The sequence below is a fragment of the Coregonus clupeaformis genome, chromosome 37, assembly GCF_020615455.1.
Source record: "Coregonus clupeaformis isolate EN_2021a chromosome 37, ASM2061545v1, whole genome shotgun sequence".
Classification (NCBI taxonomy): domain Eukaryota; kingdom Metazoa; phylum Chordata; class Actinopteri; order Salmoniformes; family Salmonidae; genus Coregonus; species Coregonus clupeaformis.
In genome coordinates, this window is record NC_059228.1 from 26,262,248 (window position 1) to 26,283,627 (window position 21,380).

General features: G+C 45.4%; 2 protein-coding genes across 9 annotated transcripts in view; one reads left to right on the forward strand and one right to left on the reverse strand.

Moving 5' to 3' along the window:
• Positions 1–6,342, forward strand: part of smap1 (small ArfGAP 1) — a 50,124-nt gene extending 43,782 nt beyond the window's left edge. For all 8 annotated transcript variants that reach the window (XM_045211592.1, XM_045211593.1, XM_045211596.1 and 5 more), the window contains 3 exons: positions 1,351–1,564; positions 3,335–3,660; positions 4,733–6,342. In XM_045211592.1, coding sequence (XP_045067527.1) covers positions 1,351–1,564; positions 3,335–3,660; positions 4,733–4,870 — 678 coding nt within the window. In that variant the 3' untranslated portion in view covers positions 4,871–6,342. The remainder of the gene's footprint in view (positions 1–1,350; positions 1,565–3,334; positions 3,661–4,732) is intronic.
• A 94-nt stretch (positions 6,343–6,436) lies between these two features.
• LOC121553174 (galactosylgalactosylxylosylprotein 3-beta-glucuronosyltransferase 2-like) overlaps positions 6,437–21,380 on the reverse strand; it is a 36,760-nt gene continuing 21,816 nt past the window's right edge. The window contains exons 2-4 of the mRNA XM_041866113.2: positions 20,483–20,627; positions 9,894–10,042; positions 6,437–7,037 (exon numbers count right to left, since the gene is read on the reverse strand). Coding sequence (XP_041722047.1) covers positions 6,951–7,037; positions 9,894–10,042; positions 20,483–20,627 — 381 coding nt within the window. The 3' untranslated portion in view covers positions 6,437–6,950. The remainder of the gene's footprint in view (positions 7,038–9,893; positions 10,043–20,482; positions 20,628–21,380) is intronic.

Sequence of the window (21,380 nt, forward strand, 5' to 3'; positions counted from 1 at the left end):
TACATTTACTGTACTTTTCACAGCATTAACATGTTTTGAAATCTGAAAATACTCTGGATACATTCAGTAACATAATACAAATATTAATTGACATTTTGGAGTAGGTGCAAGATAAGAAAAACAATTCCAAGGATTTGAGTGAGAGGGCTTACTGGTGTCTCCAAGTGGCCACACACCTATCCAAACTATGCACAGTTCCTAAGTCATTTCATTGCACATTTATGACTCTAGGAAAGAGCCTTCAACTATAAGGGGCTTTTTTGAGCTCTCCTAGCTTTGCCGTTGAGGAACTGAAGCAAGCACACTTGTAGTTTTTTGTTTGGAACACAGCCCTGCATCCTCACCTTCACACAATTACTGTTGTTGTTTACGCACTCCATTATAAATCGCAATCTGGGTCAGGTGGGCATAATTTGAAAGCATATTCTATTGTCAACATGGCTAGCTAAGTTATAAAATATGATCTTACAGTGTTAGGCTTTCAAAAGGCACTTCAGGCAAACATTGTAATTTTGGTGTGCATTCAAGTACGTGTGCCACGACTAATTTTCTTCACAATATGACAAACAGGCTCATTCTGTTCAGGACAACCCATGGTATAACGCATGTCATTCTTGTAACTGTGGATCAAATATAGCGGTCATAAACGTTGATACTGTAAATTACATGAGTTTTCAAATATGGAAATGTGATGTGCGTCTCATCTTTCAGAACACATCGACTCCACTCGATTTACAGCATTTCCCTCACTCAGTTAACAAATGGGCAAAAGTAGCCCAATTAGCGGGAGGGATGGGGTTATCTTCTTGTCGCGTGCGGTGCTCAAGTTCAGAACGGCTGTCAGTCAAACCCATACAGCGCTGTGAAGCGCAGAACCTGAGCTCTGATGTCATGTATAGCATGTTACTGAACAGCCAATGCGTTCCAATTTAAGCGCTTATCAATGACAAAATCTGCCATTTTCAACCTGTATATGCGATGAATGGGGCTGTGACAAGGGTTAAAATGTTTTTATAAAGGGTGTGTGTCTTCTCACGCTAAGCCTCATTCTCGCTATATTCATCTCTCTCTTCTGCACCAGTCTAATTAACATCATTCATCTCACTTAAGGTGACCACCTCTTCTTTTCTTCGGTCTCTCTCTCTCTCGCTCTCTCCTTTAAGTGCTGCCTGTCAGTCGTACTACCTCTACCTTGTGAGTGCGTGGACGTGCGTGTATTTGTGTTTGTGCATTCTGCTCATGCAGGTTGGCTTTAGTAAATCAATTTGCTCCCAGATCTATCACACACACACACACACACACTCATATATATTCTCTCTCATCTTCCTATGTGTTGTTCTGTCCCTCCAGGCGGTCTCCAGTGCAGCCCCAGGCGCCCCAGCAGTAGCAGCACCCGCGAGGGGATCGGGGGGTGCAGCTGGCCCCCAGGCTAATCTGGACCTCTTCAGTGAGAAGAACAGTAGTAGCACCAAGACGGAGGAGGGGGCCAAGAAACCCCTCTCCAAGGACTCCATCCTCTCCCTCTACAGCAACACTACGGTCAGCCCACAGCCTGCTGGCCCAGGTAACGCTACGTACAGTACGTACAGTGGGGCAAAAAAGTATTTAGTCAGCCACCAATTGTGCAAGTTCTCCCACTTAAAAAGATGAGAGAGGCCTGTAATTTTCATCATAGGTACACGTCAACTATGACAGACAAATTGAGAAAAAAAAATCCAGAAAATCCCATTGTAGGATTTTTAATGAATTTATTTGCAAATTATGGTGGAAAATAAGTATTTGGTCACCTACAAACAAGCAAGATTTCTGGCTCTCACAGACCTGTAACTTCTTCTTTAAGAGGCTCCTCTGTCCTCCACTCGTTACCTGTATTAATGGCACCTGTTTGAACTTGTTATCAGTATAAAAGACACCTGTCCACTACCTCAAACAGTCACACTCCAAACTTCACAATGGCCAAGACCAAAGAGCTGTCAAAGGACACCAAAAACAAAATTGTAGACCTGCACCAGGCTGGGAAGACTGAATCTGCAACAGGTAAGCAGCTAGGTTTGAAGAAATCAACTGTGGGAGCAATTATTAGGAAATGGAAGACATACAAAACCACTGATAATCTCCCTCGATCTGGGGCTCCATGCAAGATCTCACCCCGTGGGGTCAAAATGATCACAAGAACGGTGAGCAAAAATCCCAGAACCACACGGGGGGACCTAGTGAATGACCTGCTGAGAGCTGGGACCAAAGTAACAAAGCCAACCATCAGTAACACACTACGCCGCCAGGGACTCAAATCCTGCAGTGCGAGACGTGTCCCCCCTGCTTAAGCCAGTACATGTCCAGGCCCGTCTGAAGTGCATTTGGATGATCCAGAAGAGGATTGGGAGAATGTCATATGGTCAGATGAAACCAAAATATAACTTTTTGGTAAAAACTCAACTCGTCATGTTTGGAGGACAAAGAATGCTGAGTTGCATCCAAAGAACACCATACCTACTGTGAAGCATGGGGTTGGAAACATCATGCTTTGGGGCTGTTTTTCTGCAAAGGGACCAGGGACGACTGATCCGTGTAAAGGAAAGAATGAATGGGGCCATGTATCGTGAGATTTTGAGTGAAACCCTCCTTCCATCAGCAAGGGCATTGAAGATGAAACGTGGCTGGGTCTTTCAGCATGACAATGATCCCAAACACACCGCCCGGGCAACGAAGGAGTGGCTTCGTAAGAAGCATTTCAAGGTCCTGGAGTGGCCTAGCCAGTCTCCAGATCTCAACCCCATAGAAAATATTTGGAGGGGAGTTGAAAGTCTGTGTTGCCCAGCGACAGCCCCAAAACATCACTGCTCTAGAGGAGATCTGCATGGAGGAATGGGCCAAAATACCAGCAACAGTGTGTGAAAACCTTGTGAAGACTTACAGAAAACGTTTGACCTGTGTCATTGCCAACAAAGGGTATATAACAAAGTATTGAGAAACTTTTGTTATTGACCAAATACTTATTTTCCACCATCATATGCCAATAAATTCATTAAAAATCCTACAATGGGATTTTCTGGATTTTTTTTTCTCAATTTGTCTGTCATAGTTGACGTGTACCTATGATGAAAATTACAGGCCTCTCTCATCTTTTTAAGTGGGAGAACTTGCACAATTGGTGGCTGACTAAATACTTTTTTTCCCCACTGTACATAGCTGAGTGAACCTATTCTTTATGTAACGTTGCTGCAGCAGACATCTAGTGGCGGTAACCTTAAGAATGTATTGCCTCTGCTGATATTAAGTGTTGACCCCAATGCTTTCTCTTTCTCTGTGTGGGTGTGTGTATCCCCTCTTCCAGCTGCTGCTATGTATATGGGCCAGCCTCCGATGCAGCAGTTCCCCAGCCAGCCCTCCGGACAGCCTAACTTCCAGACTTACCCCGGAATGGGCGGCGCTATGCCACCCACCACCATGACGGGCGGGGTTATGGCCCAGGGAGGAGGAGCCATGATGGGGCAGAACTCTGGCATAATGGTCAGCATGGCGATGCCCAACGGTTACATGGGCATGCAGCAAGGCATGATGGGGCCTCAGGGTGGAGCTATGCCAGCGGGGGCGGGGACTCCCCAGATGTACACCGCCATGCAGCAGCAACAACAGCAGGGCCAGTGGAATGTGAACCAGGTATTACACACAGTGATGCAGTTAGAAATGTGCTAGTTGGAAATGGACCTGATAGAACACACACACACAGTGGGTGATCATGGGGGAACTTCTCTACTCATTCCCCCCTCTGTTTGTGTGTGTCTCTGTTCCCTTATCCGACCTCTGTGTGTGTGTGTGTGTGAGCGTTGTCATTTTCCTGACGACTGCAGGAGGTTAATGAGAGATCATAAATCACTGTGCCCCCGCTGACAACACATCAAACACACACATTCTGCCTCGGTGCAGTACATGATATGGTCGTGTGTGTACTGTAATGGGTTCAGGGCGTGCTGTTGGGCTTTTAACCTATGGGGGGTGCTCTCAAAGTGCTCTAGAATCATTAGGCTTGTCTGGGCTACACACACAAATACACACACATCGAAGACGATAATTCTACCGCTGCAAGGGCATTTATAATGGATTAGATAGCCAAGACTGGACAGTAGGAGGAGAGGCAGAGGAGAGATGGGGAAGGGGGGATGGGAGTGAAATAAGGGAGATGGACTGACTGAGGAGAAAAGAGGAGGGTATACTCTCTGGTCCTTTACACATGCAGTAAGGGAATAATGTCTGCTGTGTTAAAGGGATACTTCCCCAGAGTCAGATGAACTTGTGGATACCATTTTTATGTCTCTGCGTGCAGTTTGAAGGAAGTTGCTAACTAGCGCTAGCACAATTGCTAACTAGCGTTACCCATAAACTTCCAGTCATTGTGCTATCTGATAGCATGCTAGTAAATACCCATTTCCAGTCATTGCACTAACGCTAGTTAGCATTGGCTCACGGAACTACCTCTAATTTCCTTCATACTGGACACAGAGACATAAAAATGGTAGCCACGAGTTCATCGGACTCTGGGAAAGTAGATAAATGGCCTCATTGCCAAACTCCCAAAGTATCCCTTTAAGCTGGTTGTTGCTGTCATTCTAGAATTGTCTAAATGGGTTTGTCCAACCCTCTAACGGTCTCTATTTTCTCTGCCCTAACCCCCCTCTCTCTTTCTCTCCCTCTCTCACACACCATCTCTCTTTATCTCTTATCTCTCTCTCAGATGACCCAGCAGATGTCGGGCATCGCCATGAGTGGTGGTGTGGCAGTGCCACCCGGCTTTGTCCAACCAGGTGCTCCAGTGGGCAGGGGGGTGGGACCCCCCTCGGGCCAGACCCTCAGTACCCAGCTGTGGAAGTGAGGGAAGGGAGGGGGGAGAGGGAGGCAGAACAACCATGTCCCCCCCAAATATCCTCCTTTAGCCTCTCTCACCAACTGCAAAACAAGAAACAACGCACAGGGGGCAATCTATGGACTGCTCCACTGTTCTCCCTCCTCCCCATTTATCATTCCTTTAGAGACCCCTCTCTCCCTCTCTCTGTGTGCTGAGGAGGGTCAAAGGGCAAGGGGGCAGAGTCTCTGGTGAAAACACACTGTGTTTGTCTTTTTACAAGGACTTTTACTTTCCTCCTCTTGACCTTTTTTTTCTTTTGTTAAAAAAAAACATATTGGCGAAAGAGAAAAGCTGCTGGACCAATAATACAAGCGTCTAATAATAATAATAATAATATATCATTACCAAAACCGATAGCGAGTAAATAGATATTTAAATGGAAGATATGGATATCATGTTGGTGACCACCCCATCCCCCAATCAATATTGTGTGTGTATTATACTGAACCCCCCTCTGGGCATTCAGAGCTCCTGTAGCAGAACATTGTATGATCCAGTACTGTGTTACTGTATGTGTGTCTGAGATAGAGGCCTCCCACCCCCAGTCATGTTGTGTTCTACCATTCGCCATCTTACTGTGGTGTTTTGTTGTGTGCAGTACAAAAAGAAGCACAGTTATGTCTGATTCACACTATAGTGCCAAGCCAAGCTGTACTGGGCTGGCCTGGTTACGCGTCCACCATAGTTGCTGGACCCATGCTGGAAATGACAATGTGAAAAGACAATATATATTATCTGAGCCAGCACAGTGGTTCGGGGCAGCCCTACAGTGTGAATCAGGCATTCGTTTGAGGCAAATAAACCTGGACGACAGTCGGTGGGGCAGGGAGCTTACATGGATGGGTGGGGGAGGGGACCAGAATACGTCAAAAAAAGAGATGATGACATAACGCTCCAGATGATTCAGGAAGTATGTTGACATTGGGAGCCTAATGGAGCTGTCAGGGATTGGAACAGTTGGCTTAACATCATGTGTGCTTACTTCCTGGCCTCTGTGATGACATATTCTCTGTCTAATCCTGCTTTATGTCAATTTATAGATTCTATAGTGGGGAAAGAAGGTGAAGAAATACTGCAGGGCAAAGGGGGAAATAGGTGTGCACTAGGAATAAACAAACAATAGAACAAACAGACATACATTGTGTAGTGTAGTTCCAAGGTAGAGATTCTATCCACATACAGGGTCCCTCTGCCATGTAATAACAAGAGAACACACACAGCGCGTCCTCCAGGTTTATTTCTAGTGGTGTTCAAATTTTCTGGTGCCTAGTACAGAGAAAAATGTTATTTCCGTGCATTAAACAGTGAATAGCCATGAACTATTGTGACCATTTTTGTCCAATGACTAGTTTATTGTAAAGTTGTTTTTCTTTTGGTTTGTCATTTTCTTTTCCTGCTTTTACAAGAGGGTCATTTGGAATAAATGTTGTACTCCTGGAGTTTGTCTTTGTGGTCCAGTGTGGCACAGACCCACAGACACTTGAGGACAAGAAAACCAATAGGAATGTCAGCCATGCGGAAGATATTTTCTGTTCATTTCCCGACGATTGTACATGTCGAATGGCCACTGTTAGTCGACACCCAGCAGGTGATCTACTACTCAAGGCCGATGTTCTTGTTGGTATGTCTTAACAGACATACACAAATATTGTTCAGTTTCATACTCCTTACATACTCACTGATCAGTTACACACATGCATACACACATAGACAGACAGACAGTCTTGCTTAGTCCACATACTTCAGAGGAAGTCACTTCATAAGGGACTGGGCCACATATTGCAGTACAAGAGCAAAGTCCACTGGGAAAGCACAGGTCACCCCAGTGCATTATGGTCCACATTGAGGTCCGGGATCTCATTGAGCCAATCACAACATTCAGGCAGCAGTTCCCATCCATGCAATTGGTCCAAAGTCTTGTCTGTCATAGTGTAATCCATGTCAAAGTTATGGTCAAGCAAGGTGCTGTCAGTAGTGTAGTTCAAGAAATTACAGGCAGTCTGTCCGACCAATGGGCTTGCTTATTCCTCCTTGGTTATCCCGCCCCTTAGACCTCGATGACCACACTGTCCTGTCGATGTTTGGGCTCGTTTCCCAGATTCACCTTCTCTGTACGAGTGTGCCACACCAACACCTGAGAGAGGGGGAGAGAGGGTTAGTGTGTGTGTGTGTGTATACTCTGATGAGCACACAGCAGATGGATGCAAAACTGATATAATTGGGTAGGAAAAGCAAGTGTTCCACTATAGCATTGAGCCAACCATGTGAAATGTCATGGTGCCTTTGTTAAAATATTCAAGAAAAAGCTCTGTGTGACAGAAAGTGAAGGAGTGGATCAGACAGAATGGACTGATAGTTCTACTTTTTACTGTAGTACATGGAAAGTGCCTCACTCCTATTTCCAACCCAGTGGATGGTGGAAATTTGTGTTCACACACACACACAGTGATGGATTGTTTGGTGTGCAGTGCCATCCGTTCCCGGCTCCACTCAGGTGGAACATGTCATTTCCTGCACACGGGGCTGCTAATTGGGCCATTTTGCATATCTAACGAGACCAATGCTGCAGCCAGCGAAGCGGTCAGAGGTTTGTGTGAATTCTATTGTTCCTCTCCTAAATCCCTTCCCTCCTATTTCACCTCTTCTCCTCTCTTCCCTTCTCTCCATGTAGCTCTCATTCTCTCATAAAATTCTGCAATATTCTAGTCTGGTCTGTAGTGCCGATTTGAGGTAGAATCTAGTTAGAACCCATCTGTAGTAAAATGGGAGAGGTTGAGGTAGAATCTAATTAGAACCCATCTGTAATAAAATGGTTGAGGTAGAATCTAGTTAGAACCCATCTGTAGTAAAATGGGAGATTGGTTCTAACTAGATTCTACCTCAATCTGTTCCCGCTCAGCCCAGCCCAGTCAAAACTGTTCGCTGCTCTGGCACCCCAATGGTGGAACAAGCTCCCTCACGACGCCAGGACAGCGGAGTCACTCACCACCTTCCGGAGTCACTTGAAACCCCACCTCTTTAAGGACTACCTGGGATAGGATAAAGTAATCCTTCTACCCTTACCCCACCCCCCCCCCAAAAAAAACAAAAAAACATATTGTAAAGTGGTTATCCCACTGGCTATAAGGTGAATGCACCTATTCGTAAGTCGCTCTGGATAAGAGCGTCTTCTAAATGACGTAAATGTAATAAAATGGGAGAGGTTGAGGGAGAATCTAGTTAGAACCCATCTGTAATAAAATGGGAGAGGTTGAGGGAGACTTGGCGGGGTTTCCGGCAGTCCAGTCTCTGTTGGCACCCAAAATGCTGAGTTAGCAGAGTGGGCAGAGCGCCCTGTGCCAGTGTGTCTAGTAGTCATAAGACAGTCTGACTCCATGCCAGTAAATCTACTGTCTGTCTGTCTCCCTCTCTCTCTCTCTCTCTCTCTCTCTCCCTCTCTCTCTCTCTCCTCTTCCAAATTTGATTCTCCTTTATCTGTCTAAAATATTGTCTCATCTCTCTTCTTCATCCTCATTTTCTTCCTTATCTCTGTCTATTTCTTTCTCTTCTCTCTCTCTGTCTGTCTTGTTCCATCTCTCCTTTAACCCTCCCTCCCTTACTCCTTCTCATCTCTTGTCTCTACCCACTCAAAGTTTTTAGCAGTTTGAGCGTTTGTTTTCAAGGATGAAGTTAGATCAGTTTTGTATTTCCTCCCTGGGGCTTAAATCCATTTGGACTTAAAAATTAATGACATCCCACTGGGAAAAAAACTGGTTGAATCAACGTTGTTTCCTTGTCATTTCAACCCAAAAAATCTATGTGATGATGTTGACTCAACGTGGAAAACGGATTGGATTTGCAAAAAGTAATGATATGGTGACATTTGTTGTTGAATTCACTTTAGTGGACAACTCAACCAAATCTAAATCACAACTAGACGCTGAACTGACGTATGTGCCCAGTGGGATTTACCCATTGATTCGTGAAGAATATAACTTATAAATGCCCCATTAGCTTAGTTCAACTGTCGCACCCCATCAGAACCCAGAATGTAAGCTTGTTTTACTCCAATGTTTGTAAACAAAGTACATATAAATAGGCTCAAAACATGGCTAAAACTATCATGTTGATATCATGGTTGGTCAGTCCTTGCATCCATAGCTCTGTCTATGAATTTGAGAGTGGTTACATTTCTCCAGCCCCATCCCTCAGCTTTTTACCGAAACAGGGGTGGGGAGTAACGCTTTGTTATTGTTTTAATTGAGGATTTCCCCTTTAAGGTTAGCATGTGGGGAAGGTAAGCTGATACTAGATCTGTACCTAAGGGCAACTTCTACCTGGGGTGCATTCAGTTCGGTTTAACGTCTGCTACGTTGCGTGATATAGTCCCGTGTAGCTCAGTTGGTAGAGCATGGCGTTTGCAACGCCAGGGTTGTGGGTTCGTTTCCCACGGGGGACCAGTATGAAAAAAATAAAAAATGATGCACTCACTAACTGTAAGTCGCTCTGGATAAGAGTGTCTGCTAAATGACTAAAATGTAAATGTAATGTAAAAATGTAATGATGGTTTGTACAAAATGACACGTTTCCCCAAAATGGAGTGCACCCTTCTGTCGTACTGCAGTGCTAGGTTGTTATTGGTGATGATGTCAAGTCCTTCTGGCAATATGGCCGTGGTGGGTGATAATTGATGATGTCACATCCTGCTAATGGTGTGTATTAATATCAGCTTGCAGCGGCCCCATTAACCTAATGGGCTGATAATGATGATGACTAACAGTGTCATGAGCTGCACAGGAGAGGAGGGAGGTAGCCTAACTGATGAAGAGAGTACGCACAGTCAGATGAGGCTATATTAGGAGATAGCGCTTCATCACAAAAAGTTTAACCAACGAAAACATTCTCACTGTCATCCCAACTTGTTGTTTTGACCAATTATCAAGTCTTTGGGGTCTGATATGGGGTTAGAGGTCAGGGATTAATGCGGTTGCCACAATGATAGGCTACTCACCGTAGTGCAGTTGTTGGCTTTGGGCTCCAGGTCTCCCACCTTGGTGATCTGTTTCAGGAAGTCAGACTCCTGCATGCCAGGCTGGGAACCCCTACGCTTGAACAACGCCCGTGGGCTCCCCAGGACCACTTGGAGGTTCACTGCAAAACCTGGAGAAAAGGACGAGGAAGAGGTTCATACGCCTGCTATGATCCTGGTCAGATGATTATGTCTCACACTTCACATGTCATTCTCACGTTGGATGTGCTGTTCTCCTAGAGGAGCAAAGTTATCAATTAATTCCTTGCTTTAATCCTCCTTGAAGTAACTACATACAGATCAATGATGACCTCAAACTAGTGGAACTGGGCCTGTGTCCCACTATTGTGCTACTGTAGATCAGGTCTATCACAAATGTGCGGCAGAGTGTGTGCACGTGGGTGTGTGTGTGTGTTTTCTGTTTATGACTATGCATTGAGAACGCCAGACCGTGTCACAAGAATATCCCACTACAGTATCTCATATTACTCTCCCTATCTCAGTTACAATATATGCGATACCACTGGGAATGGGGTGTGCTGATGGCTACATGGAATAGCATATTATGTGTCCTCGCGTCTCCACGTTTCCAGCACACTGTTTTCTAGGCCATAACTCTACTCTCATGGGTATCCTACTACTCCACTGAGAGATTGTGAGGTTGTGTGTGTGTGTGTGCGTGCGTGTTGTGTGTGAGAGAGTGTGTTGTGTATTTCCTGTATTTTGAGTCAAAGAAGTTAACCAGTTTAACACGCACACACACACACACACACACAGTGTGTCTGAGTTAGTCCACTGAGATCTTCCTATTGGGTCAGTCCTATCAGGCATATTACGGAGCAGTGAGTGATACGGCAGTGAAAGCCCAGAAGCTGTACCCAAGGTATGATAGATAGGTATGAAAGCAATTATAAGATAGACATCTCTTAACCTGCAGCTAAGGTGGTATGGAGATTAGTTAGCAATGCCTGTCTGTTAGCAATGCCTGTCTGTCAGTGCAGTTTCTGTCTCAATAGTTTCATCCAGCTTCCTTTCCTGGCTTCCTTTTCTCTATGGTTCTGTTTCTATACATTGTATGTATGTGTTAGAAACTATACAAAGAACTCCCTTTCATTTTAAATAGTGCAAGTGAACAGTAAACCTGGTTTCTAAAAACAAATGAAGCAACACCTCAAGGCACAACAGCTCTCCCCCATGTGACCTACTTGTAATGTGTATGTACTGACATCAGGAGGTTGGTGGCACCTTAATTGGAAAGAACGGGCTCGTGGTAATAACTGGAGCGGAATCAGTGGAATGGTATTAAAAACATCAAACATGAGCAGTTCTCTCCTCTGCAGCCTCCACTGACTGAAATGTACTATATGTGTAACTGATAGATGCACACATACTACATGTTAATGTTTTAAATGTATGTAAATTGTAAAGTATTTTGTCTGTAAGGTATTTTTCGTTATGTGTCGGACCCCAGTAAGACTAGCTGTCGCCATTGGCATCGGCTAATGGGGATCCTAATGAATCAAGTCAAGCATATCTTTCTCTGCTAAATGATCACTGATATGGCAGGATACAATGGTGGAAACCTATCTAGTCATTTCAGCTGTCAGTGGTCGTGATGGAAAGGAGACAAAGGAAGGAGGTCATTTTAGAATACTGTGACACAGCACATTACTTCCTGTTTTAGGAGTGAGGCTTATGACCATTGGTCAAGAGCAGGGTTAATGCTAGCAATAGCATGACTCATTAAAGACTAAATGATAGCATCCCTCTTTTTTTTGTCCCACTGACTCGCTCCATTCTTTCTTCTCTTCCGTGGGACGGGGTGTAAACACTAAACGCTTTCATGTTGCCCTCCCAAAATCCTCTTCAGTTGAGCGCTCCATTCCAAGACAATGATGGACAGGGCTCTGTGTGCATGTGTGTTTGTGCATGTGTGTGGCATGAGATATACAGAACCTTGTGTGCGTGTGCTTGCAAGTGTGTGTGTGTGTGTGCGCGTGTGTGTGTGTGCATGCACCAGAAGAATACTAAACTATCTCCTCTTTCTCTGGCCCAATTGTGGCCCAGTAAATTAGATGGAGCAGAGATGGGACGGCTTAATTGGCTCACTTGGCTGCAAACAATAGCCTACAATACCACAATACAAGTTAAACATTGCAATTTACACACTGCTCAACATTGCCCATTCTACATCAGATGAATAGTGATTAAAGGGGGTTATTGTGGGCAAAGTAATGTGATTGCAGGTTTGGTGGTGAATATAATATAATATACAGTACCAGTCAAAAGTTTGGACACACCTACTCATTCAATGGTTTTTATTTATTTTGTACTATTTTCTACATTGTAGAACAATAGTGAAGACATCAAAACTATGAAATAACACATATGAGATTCTTCAAATAGCCACCATTTGCCTTGATGACAGCTTTGCGCACTCTTGGCATTCTCTCAACCAGCTTCATGAGGTAGTCACCTGGAATGCATTTCAATTAACAGGTGTCCCTTCTTAAAAATTAATTTGTGGAATTTCTTAATGCGTTTGAGCGAATTAGTTGTGTTGTGATAAGGTAGGGGTGGTATACAGAAGATAGCCCTATTTGGTAAAATACCAACTCCATATTATGGCAAGAACAGCTCAAATAAGCAAAGAGAAACAACAGTCCATCATTACTTTAAGACATGAAGGTCTGTCAATACGGAACATTTCAAGAACTTTTAAAGTTTCTTCAAGTGCAGTCGCAAAAACCATCAAGCGCTATGATGAAACTGGCTCTCATGAGGACCGCCACAGGAAAGGAAGACCCAGAGTTACCTCTGCTGCAGAGGATACGTTCATTAGAGTTACCAGCCTCAGAAATTGCCGCCCAAATAAATGCTTCACAAAGTTCAAGTAACAGCCACATCTCAACATCAACTGTTCAGAGGAGACTGTGTGAATCAGGCCTTCATGGTCTAATTGCTGCAAAGAAACCACTACTAAAGGACACCAATAAGAAGAAGAGACTTGCTTGGGCCAAGAAACATGAACAATGGACATTAGACTGGTGGAAATCTGTCCTTTGGTCTGATGAGTCCAAATTCAAGATTTTTCGTGTCAACCGGCGTGTCTTTGTGAGATGCAGAGTAGGTGAACGGATGATCTCCGCATGTGTGATTCCCACTGTGAAGCATGGAGGAGGTGTGATGGTGTGGAGGTGCTTTGCTGGTGACACTGTCAGTGATTTATTTAGAATTCAAGGCACACTAAACCAGCATGGCTACCACAGCTTTCTGCAGCGATACGCCATCCCATCTGGTTTGCGCTTAGTGGGACTATCATTTGTTTTTCAACAGGACAATGACCCAAAACAGGAGAGTGATGGAGTGCTGCATCAGATGACCTGGCCTCCACAATCACCCAACCTCAACCCATTTGAGATGATTTGGGATGAGTTGGACCACAGAGTGAAGGAAAAGCAGCCAACAAGTGCTCAGTATATGTGGGAACTCCTTCAAGACTGTTGGAAAATCATTCCAGATGAAGCTGGTTGAGAGAATGCCAAGATTGTGCAAAGCTGTCATCAAGGCAAAGGGTGGCTACTTTGAAGAATGTAAAATCAAAAATATATTTTAATTTGTTTAACACTTTTTTGGTTACTACATGATTCCATATGTGTTATTTCATAGTTTTGATGTCTTCACTATTATTCTACAATGTAAAATAAAGAAAAATCCTTGAATGAGTAGGTGTGTCCAAACTTTTGACTGGTACTGTATGTATAAAAACATGTGTTTTATTGTCACATACACCAGATAGGTGCAGTGAAATGTGTTGTTTTACAGGGTCAGCCATAGTAGTATGGCACGCCTGGAGCAAATTGGGTTAAGTTCCTTGCTCATGGGCACATCGACTGATTTTTCACCTCGTCCGCTCAGGTATTCGAACCAGCAACCTTTCGGTTACTGGCCCAACGCTGTAACTGCTAGGCTACCTGCCACCATTTAGGACATTTAGCAGACGCTTTTATCCAAAGTGACTTAATAATGCATGCATTTATTTTCATATGGGTGACCCCAGCGGGAATTTGACCCATGAACCATTGAAAGCACCATGCTCTACCAACTGAGTCACACAGAAAGATAAGAAAGACTAGGGGAGATGGGGAGAGTAGAGGAAAGCACAGGGAAAAAGGGGAAAGTTGATAAGAGGAGAGGAGAGGAGAGGAGAGGAGAGGAGAGGAGAGGAGAGGAGAGGAGGAAGAGAGGAAGAGAGGAGGAGAGGAGGAGAGCAGTAGGTTCTTCTGTTACAGTTTTTTACAATCACGTTGGCACTAATTTCAGAACCTTGACGTCATTTTTCAAAACTCTAGACACAAAACTCACAACCAATGATCAAAATGCACATTTTTCAGAACTCTAACACTTTTTTTCAATTGCTTGGATACAATACACCTAAAACTAAGATAATTTGTTCATTTAATAAAAATCACCTTGTCACGAATTCTGCCGAGACTGCTCCTCCTCCTTGCTCGGGCAGGCTTCGGCGTTCGTCGTCCCCGGAGTATTAGCTGCCACCGTTGAATGTTTGTTTGGTTTTGTCTTATTTGTACACCTGTTTCTATTTAGTGTTCATTATGTCCCCTATAAGTTTCTCGTTTTGTTTGTGGGTATTTGTGTGTAATTGTCCGCCTGTCTGGTGTTGTCAGTTTGGTTTTCCTTGGTCAGACTTTATGGTTACGCATAGTTTGCGTGTACGTTTTACCTCCTGTGTCGAGGTCTTTATTTTTGTATTGAGTGTGTGTTTTCAGTCCAGTAAAGTCGTTTTGACTGAGCCTCTGTTTCCTGCGCCTGACTCCCACCACACATCGACATCAGCCGTTTGACAGAATTACACACCAATATGGAGTCAGCAGGAGCAGCAGCGGCACCCGAGTCGCTGGAGGATCGGGTCAGCGGTCAAGACGCCAGGATCCAGCAACTCGGATCCGCCCTGCATGAGGTGATAAACACTCTGCGCCGATTGGAGAGAGGAGGGGTGCCCACACCTCCTCCAACCTTACCACCACCATCGGCCAGTCCTCCCATCCCAGCAACGGAATCCAGTGGGATTCGGCTCTCGCTCCCGAGGGCGTATGATGGCACCGCAGCCGGGTGTCAGGGGTTCCTCCTGCAGGTGGAACTCTACCTAGCCACCATACACCTGGCGCCCTCGGGATACGAGAGTGTTTCCGCCCTCATCTCCTGTCTCTCCGGCAAGGCGTTGGAGTGGGCCAACGCCGAATGGAGGGGAATAGACGCCGCCACCATCACCTATGCGGAGTTCTCCCGCCGCTTCAGGGCAGTGTTCGATCATCCACCTGAGGGGAAAGCGGCGGGGGAGCGTCTGTTCCACCTCCGACAGGGGAAGAGGAGCGCACAGGAGTTCGCCCTGGAATTCCGGACTCTAGCGGCGGATGCGGGGTGGAATGAGAGGGCCCTCATCAACCACTATCGATGCAGTCTGCGGGAGGACGTTCGTCGAGAGCTGGCCTGCAGGGACACCAACCTATCGTTCGACCAGTTGGTGGACATGTCCATCCGTCTCGATACCCTGCTGGCCACCCGCGGACGTCCCGAGTTGGGGCCGTCCATTCCATCCTCCAGCACCTCCGAGCCGAGCCCTATGGAGCTCGGGGGTGCTGGCGCTTGAGAGAGGAGAAGAGACTGTGGCCGTGGAGGGCACACTGCGGCTAGGTGCTGGGGAGGGTCTCCAGGGGGACGGGACAACAGGTCACGCACTGGGGAGTCATTTCAGGTGAGTAGGCGCCCCACTTACCCAGAGCTCTCTGTTGTTCACTTGTGTATACCTGTAAGATTTCATCAGGTTGCACCTCATTCCCAGCATAAGGCGCTAGTCGATTCAGGCGCAGCTGGGAATTTTGTTGATCGGAAATGTTGTGTAAGGTTAGGGATTCCCCTCCTGCCTGTTGATGCTCCCTTCCCTGTCCATGCACTAGATAGCCACCTCTTGGGATCAGGGTTGATTAGAGAAGTCACAGCACCACTAAAGATGAATACGCAGGGGGGTCATGAGGAGACCATTCAGTTATATCTGATCGACTCTCCTGCGTATCCCGTGGTGCTGGGGCTTCCCTGGTTAGTCACCCATGCTCCCACCATTTCGTGGCAACAGAGGGCTCTCAAGGAGTGGTCTGCCCAGTGTGTAGGGCGATGTCTAGGTGTTTCCGTGGGGGCGACCTCGGTGGAGAGTCCGAACCAAGTGCCCGCAATGCACATTCCCCCTGAGTATGAGGATTTAGCACTCGTGTTCAGCAAAACGAGGGCGACGCGGTTGCCACCTCATAGACAGGGGGATTGTGCGATAGACCTCCAGACAGGAGCAGCACTTCCGCGGAGCCATGTGTATCCTTTGTCTCAAGAGGAGACGGCGGCTATGGAGACTTACATAGCCGAGTCCCTGAGACAAGGATACATACGGACCTCCACTTCCCCGGCGTCCTCGTGTTTCTTCTTTGTGAAGAAGAAAGATGGGGGTTTGCGCCCGTGTATTGATTACCGTAGTCTCAATCAGATCACGGTTAAATACAGTTATCCTCTTCCTCTGATTGCGAGTATGACTGAATCATTACGCGGAGCGCGGTTCTTCACAAAATTGGATCTCAGGAGCGCCTACAACCTGGTGCGCATTAGGGAGGGAGATTAATGGAAAACAACATTTAGCACCACCTCGGGTCATTATGAGTATCTCGTCATGCCATACGGGTTAATGAATGCTCCTTCAGTCTTCCAATCCTTTGTGGACGAGATCTTCCAGGACTTGCATGGGCAGGGTGTGGTAGTGTACATTGACGACATCCTAGTGTACTCTTCTACACGAGCCGAGCATGTAGCCCTGGTGCGCCGAGTGTTGGGTAGGCTGTTGGAGCACGACTTGTATGTCAAGGCAGAGAAATGTCTGTTTTTCCAGGAGTCTGTCTCCTTTTTGGGTTATCGGTTGTCAGGGGTGAAGATGGAGGTTGACTGTGTGTCAGCAATGCGTAATTGGCAAACCCCAACCACTGTTAAAGAGGTGCAGCAGTTTTTGGGTTTTGCCAATTACTACCGGAGGTTTATCCGGGGTTTTGGACAGGTGGCAGCTCCCATAACTTCCCTGCTGAAGGGGGGCCCGGTGCGTTTGCAGTGGTCAGCTGAAGCGGACAGGGCATTTGATAAACTGAAGGACCTGTTCACTTCGGCTCCGGTGCTGGCGCATCCGGACCCCGCTTTACCATTCCAGGTAGAGGTGGACGCGTCAGAGGCCGGTATTGGGGCAGTACTGTCGCAACGGTCCGGCACGCCACCTAAACTCCGCCCCTGTGCTTTCTATTCCAAGAAGCTCAGCCCGGCGGAGCGAAATTATGACGTAGGGGACAGGGAGCTGTTAGCCGTGGTTCAAGCCCTAAAGGTGTGGAGGCATTGGCTTGAGGGGGCTCAACACCCTTTTTTTTTTTACCTCCTGTGTCGAGGTCTTTATTTTTGTATTGAGTGTTTGTTTTCAGTCCAGTAAAGTCGTTTTGACTGAGCCTCTGTTTCCTGTGCCTGACTCCCACCACACATCGACATCAGCCATTTGACACACCTGTTCAATATGACACAACTTAACATCAAAGTACTACTATTTCAAAAGTCAATTCACACATTACATTTCAGATGAGTGTCTATTCATTTCATTACAATTATCCAAATATCAATTGATACAACTGCTCAAATTTATAAGTAACTGTTGCATTACTCTTAATGCATAGTTGTATGGAAACAGACAAACAATATTCCATGTTTAGATCATGAAAGTTTCAGGATAACGAGATTCATTGTCACCAATTAGCGTGGAGCATGAACCAATTAGACTACATTATCTATGGATGTAGTATTTCATCATCATTCTTTATCAGACACCGTTTCTATGGTCCCATGTTCCACCTTTTCAGACTATTTACAGTATTGCCAGTACTGCACTGTATGGATGCAGGCCCTTGTAATTGCTTGTTCAATTCTGCCAACTCGTTACTGATGATTGAGTTCACATTGTGAAACGAGTATATACAGAATTGATTGGGATCCACTTGCAACAACATAGCGATACGTACTGTAACATGGAGCCGGCAGGTGATCCAGGTCACAATAGAGGTCAAGCAGTGGTGGGAGGAAGACGAGGAAGACGTGTTGGTCAAAGGAATGGCAGGGGACAAGCACCCCTTCTGAGAGGTGGTCGTGGGCCTCGTTTGAGAGGTGTGGGGGAACGTGGTAGAGGACAAGGCCACGGACCAAGACAGCGGCAGCAACAGCAAAGAGTGTCCAATGAAATCCGAGCAATAGTTGTAGACCATGTCATAAATCATGGCATGACAATGAATGAGGCGGCTACAATGATACAACCAAACCTCAGAAGGTCAACCGTGGCCTCAATAATCAGAACTTTCCGCAATGAGAACTGGTAAGTCTTCAGCATGCACTAAACATTACGCTACTCTCAATTGTCAAATGACTGCATACCAATGTGTATCACAGAGTAGGTGGAGTGACCAAGTGTCTTCTTACTGTAATGTTCCCTGTAGAATTGAGACTAGGCCAAATAGGGGAGGCAGAGGCAAAATTCGGACTGACCAACAAGAGCAGGCTGTGGTCGATTTGGTTCGGGACAGAAATTATATTAGCCTTACAGAAATTCGCCAGCATATCTTGGACAATGAAGACATGTTTAACAATGTGGAATCCATAAGTTTGCTGACTATTGCACGCATGCTGAAAAGGCACCAGGTCTCTTTAAAACAACTATACAGAGTGCCTTTTGAAAGAAATGCAGACAGAGTGAAGCAAATGAGAACTGAGTATGTTCAGATATGTTCAGTTTCAAGATGGCTGTTGTAATAAAATTCCCTAATAATTCTACATTGTACAGTAATCAGTAAATCTCTTTCCAAAATGTATTTTTAGAGGGTGATGGAGCTGGATGCTGATGACAACCATCACAAATTCATATATTTGGATGAGGCAGGCTTTAACCTGGCCAAGACAAGGAGGAGAGGTCGGAATTTCATTGGCAGGTTCCACCATGCTCATATGGTGCAAGCATGGTTTCAGGCCCATGCACAATTTACCACCCTGTATTTACCCCCATACTCTCCTTTCCTTAACCCGATTGAGGAATTTTTCTCCACATGGAGATGGAAGGTTTATGATAGGCGCCCTCATGAACAAGTCACTCTTCTCCAGGCCATGGATGACCCATGCAATGACGTCACGGCAGACCAGTGTCAGGCCTGGATTGGCCATGCCCGAAGGTTTTTTCCAAGATGTTTGGCTAATGAAAACATCCATTGTGATGTAGATGAGAACCTGTGGCCAAATCCACAAGACAGAGTTGATGAAAATGTAGAAGTACAGTAATCACTCCTATGTTTTGCTTTTTACAGTACAAGCAAGAAAGTTGAGGAACATTGCATTTGATGTTTTACAGTACTGTATTGTTTTTCATCAATATATTTCAGATTTTGTTCAATGATTCAACTGTGTCTGTAATATTCTCTCTACTACTGCAGTACTTTTACAGGGATGTATTTACATGTAGTACCATAATGAAACATGTATCACCTATTTTGTACTACAATATTTAATGATTGTACGAACAATGACACAGTGAAACTATTGGTTGCTTGTGTGTGGGTGATCTAAATTAACGTTTCATTGGTATTTCACAATCAATTTGTTTTTTGAACCAATGATTGTGCAAGTGCAAGATTTCTTTAAAGATATGAATGCACAATGCAATGTTTTGAACATTGGACAGCCTGTGTTACAAGTGATGACCGTTTTGAGTTTTGTGTCTAGAGTTTTGAAAAATGACGTCAAGGTTCTGAAATTAGTGCCAAAGTGATTGTAAAAAACTGTATAATGTCTTAAGTAACACCACAACACCCACAGTGTGTGTGTGTGTGTGTACGTGTGTGTGTGTGTACGTGTGTGTGTGTGTGTGTGTGTGTGTGTGTGTGTGTGTGTGTGTGTGTGTGTGTGTGTGTGTGTGTGTGTGTGTGTGTGTGTGTGTGTGTGTGTGTGTGTGTGTGTGTGTGTGTGTGTGTGTGTGTGTGTGTGTGTGTGTGTGTGTGTGCAAGTGCCAAGTGCGGATAACGCGTGTGTCTGTGTCTATGTGTGCATCGCATGTCTGGCTGTGTCCCTTTATGTGCATGCTTGAGTGTTAGTGTGTGGTTAGTGGGACCATTAATGCAGGAGGGACCACTAGATGGGTTTGTTATGTACAGAGCAGAGCAGAGAAAGAGCGACAGAGAGAGGAGAAAGAGAGAGAGAGGCAGAGAGAGAGGGCTGAAGTGTTGAGCAGCATCCCACTTTACTCTTAAATGTGCTTACAGCTGAGAAGCACCATTCCGTGATGCACCCTTTTAGAGAGAGACCGAGAACAGTCTCCCACTCCTTACCCCGAACATAAGAGGCCATTAATAGTGTGAAGCAGTTTACACCACCATGTTGGGCCGCATTCCAAATTGAAAACCACTGGGTTCTGTTCCTCTGCCCTAGATGACTAGATGTGCTCTTACCTGCCATGTCAATGGCGAAGGGGCGGTCGGGCCTCCAGCCAGTGTACCAGCCCACCACTTTGCCCTTCTCCACTATGGGGCGCTCGTACCTCCGCCCACTGACCAGCCCCACCGGCCACACTGACACACCCCGCGTCGAACGCATCTAGATAAACAGAGAGGGAGAGCGAGTCAGACACACAAACACAAACACAAACACACAGAAGCCCCATAGGCCACACAGACAGACACTTTGATCCGGAAACAGGAGAGGTCAAAGCAATAGGATTATTGGTGTGAATTTGCTCCAGGCCATTCCAGCTCTTTCATATCAGTGTAGATAGAGGATAGCAGACAAGGAGGCAGTTTTAGACTTTTGAGATGAACCCTCTGTGTCCATATGTAGAACTGCCTCCCTCCCCAAATCAAGCTGTGAAGTAGATCAACAACCATATTTATTTGGTGGCAAACCATCTGATGAAATATCTGATGAAATCTGATAGGGCAGAAATCAGCATGACTAGACTCCTTGCTTCACTGGAGCTAAATGAAATAGTAGAGTAGAATGGGGCCCTGGGTACATTTTCACCGTGAATTAATTCACACACAGCTGGCAGCAGGGTAGAGCCAGACTGTTTGTGCGTAAGTGTGTAGATTGCTTTTAGCCTTGGAGTGTGGAACACCTGTGTGTGTGTGTGTGTGTATGTGTGTGTGCGTGTGTGTGTGTGTGTGTGTGTGTATACACTACCGGTCAAAGGTTTTAGAACACCTACTCATTCAAGGGTTTTTATTTATTTTTACTATTTTCTACATTGTAGAATAATAGTGAAGACATCAAAACTATGAAATAACACATATGGAATCATGTAGTAACCAAAAAATTGTTAAACAAATAAAAATATATTTTATATTTGAGATA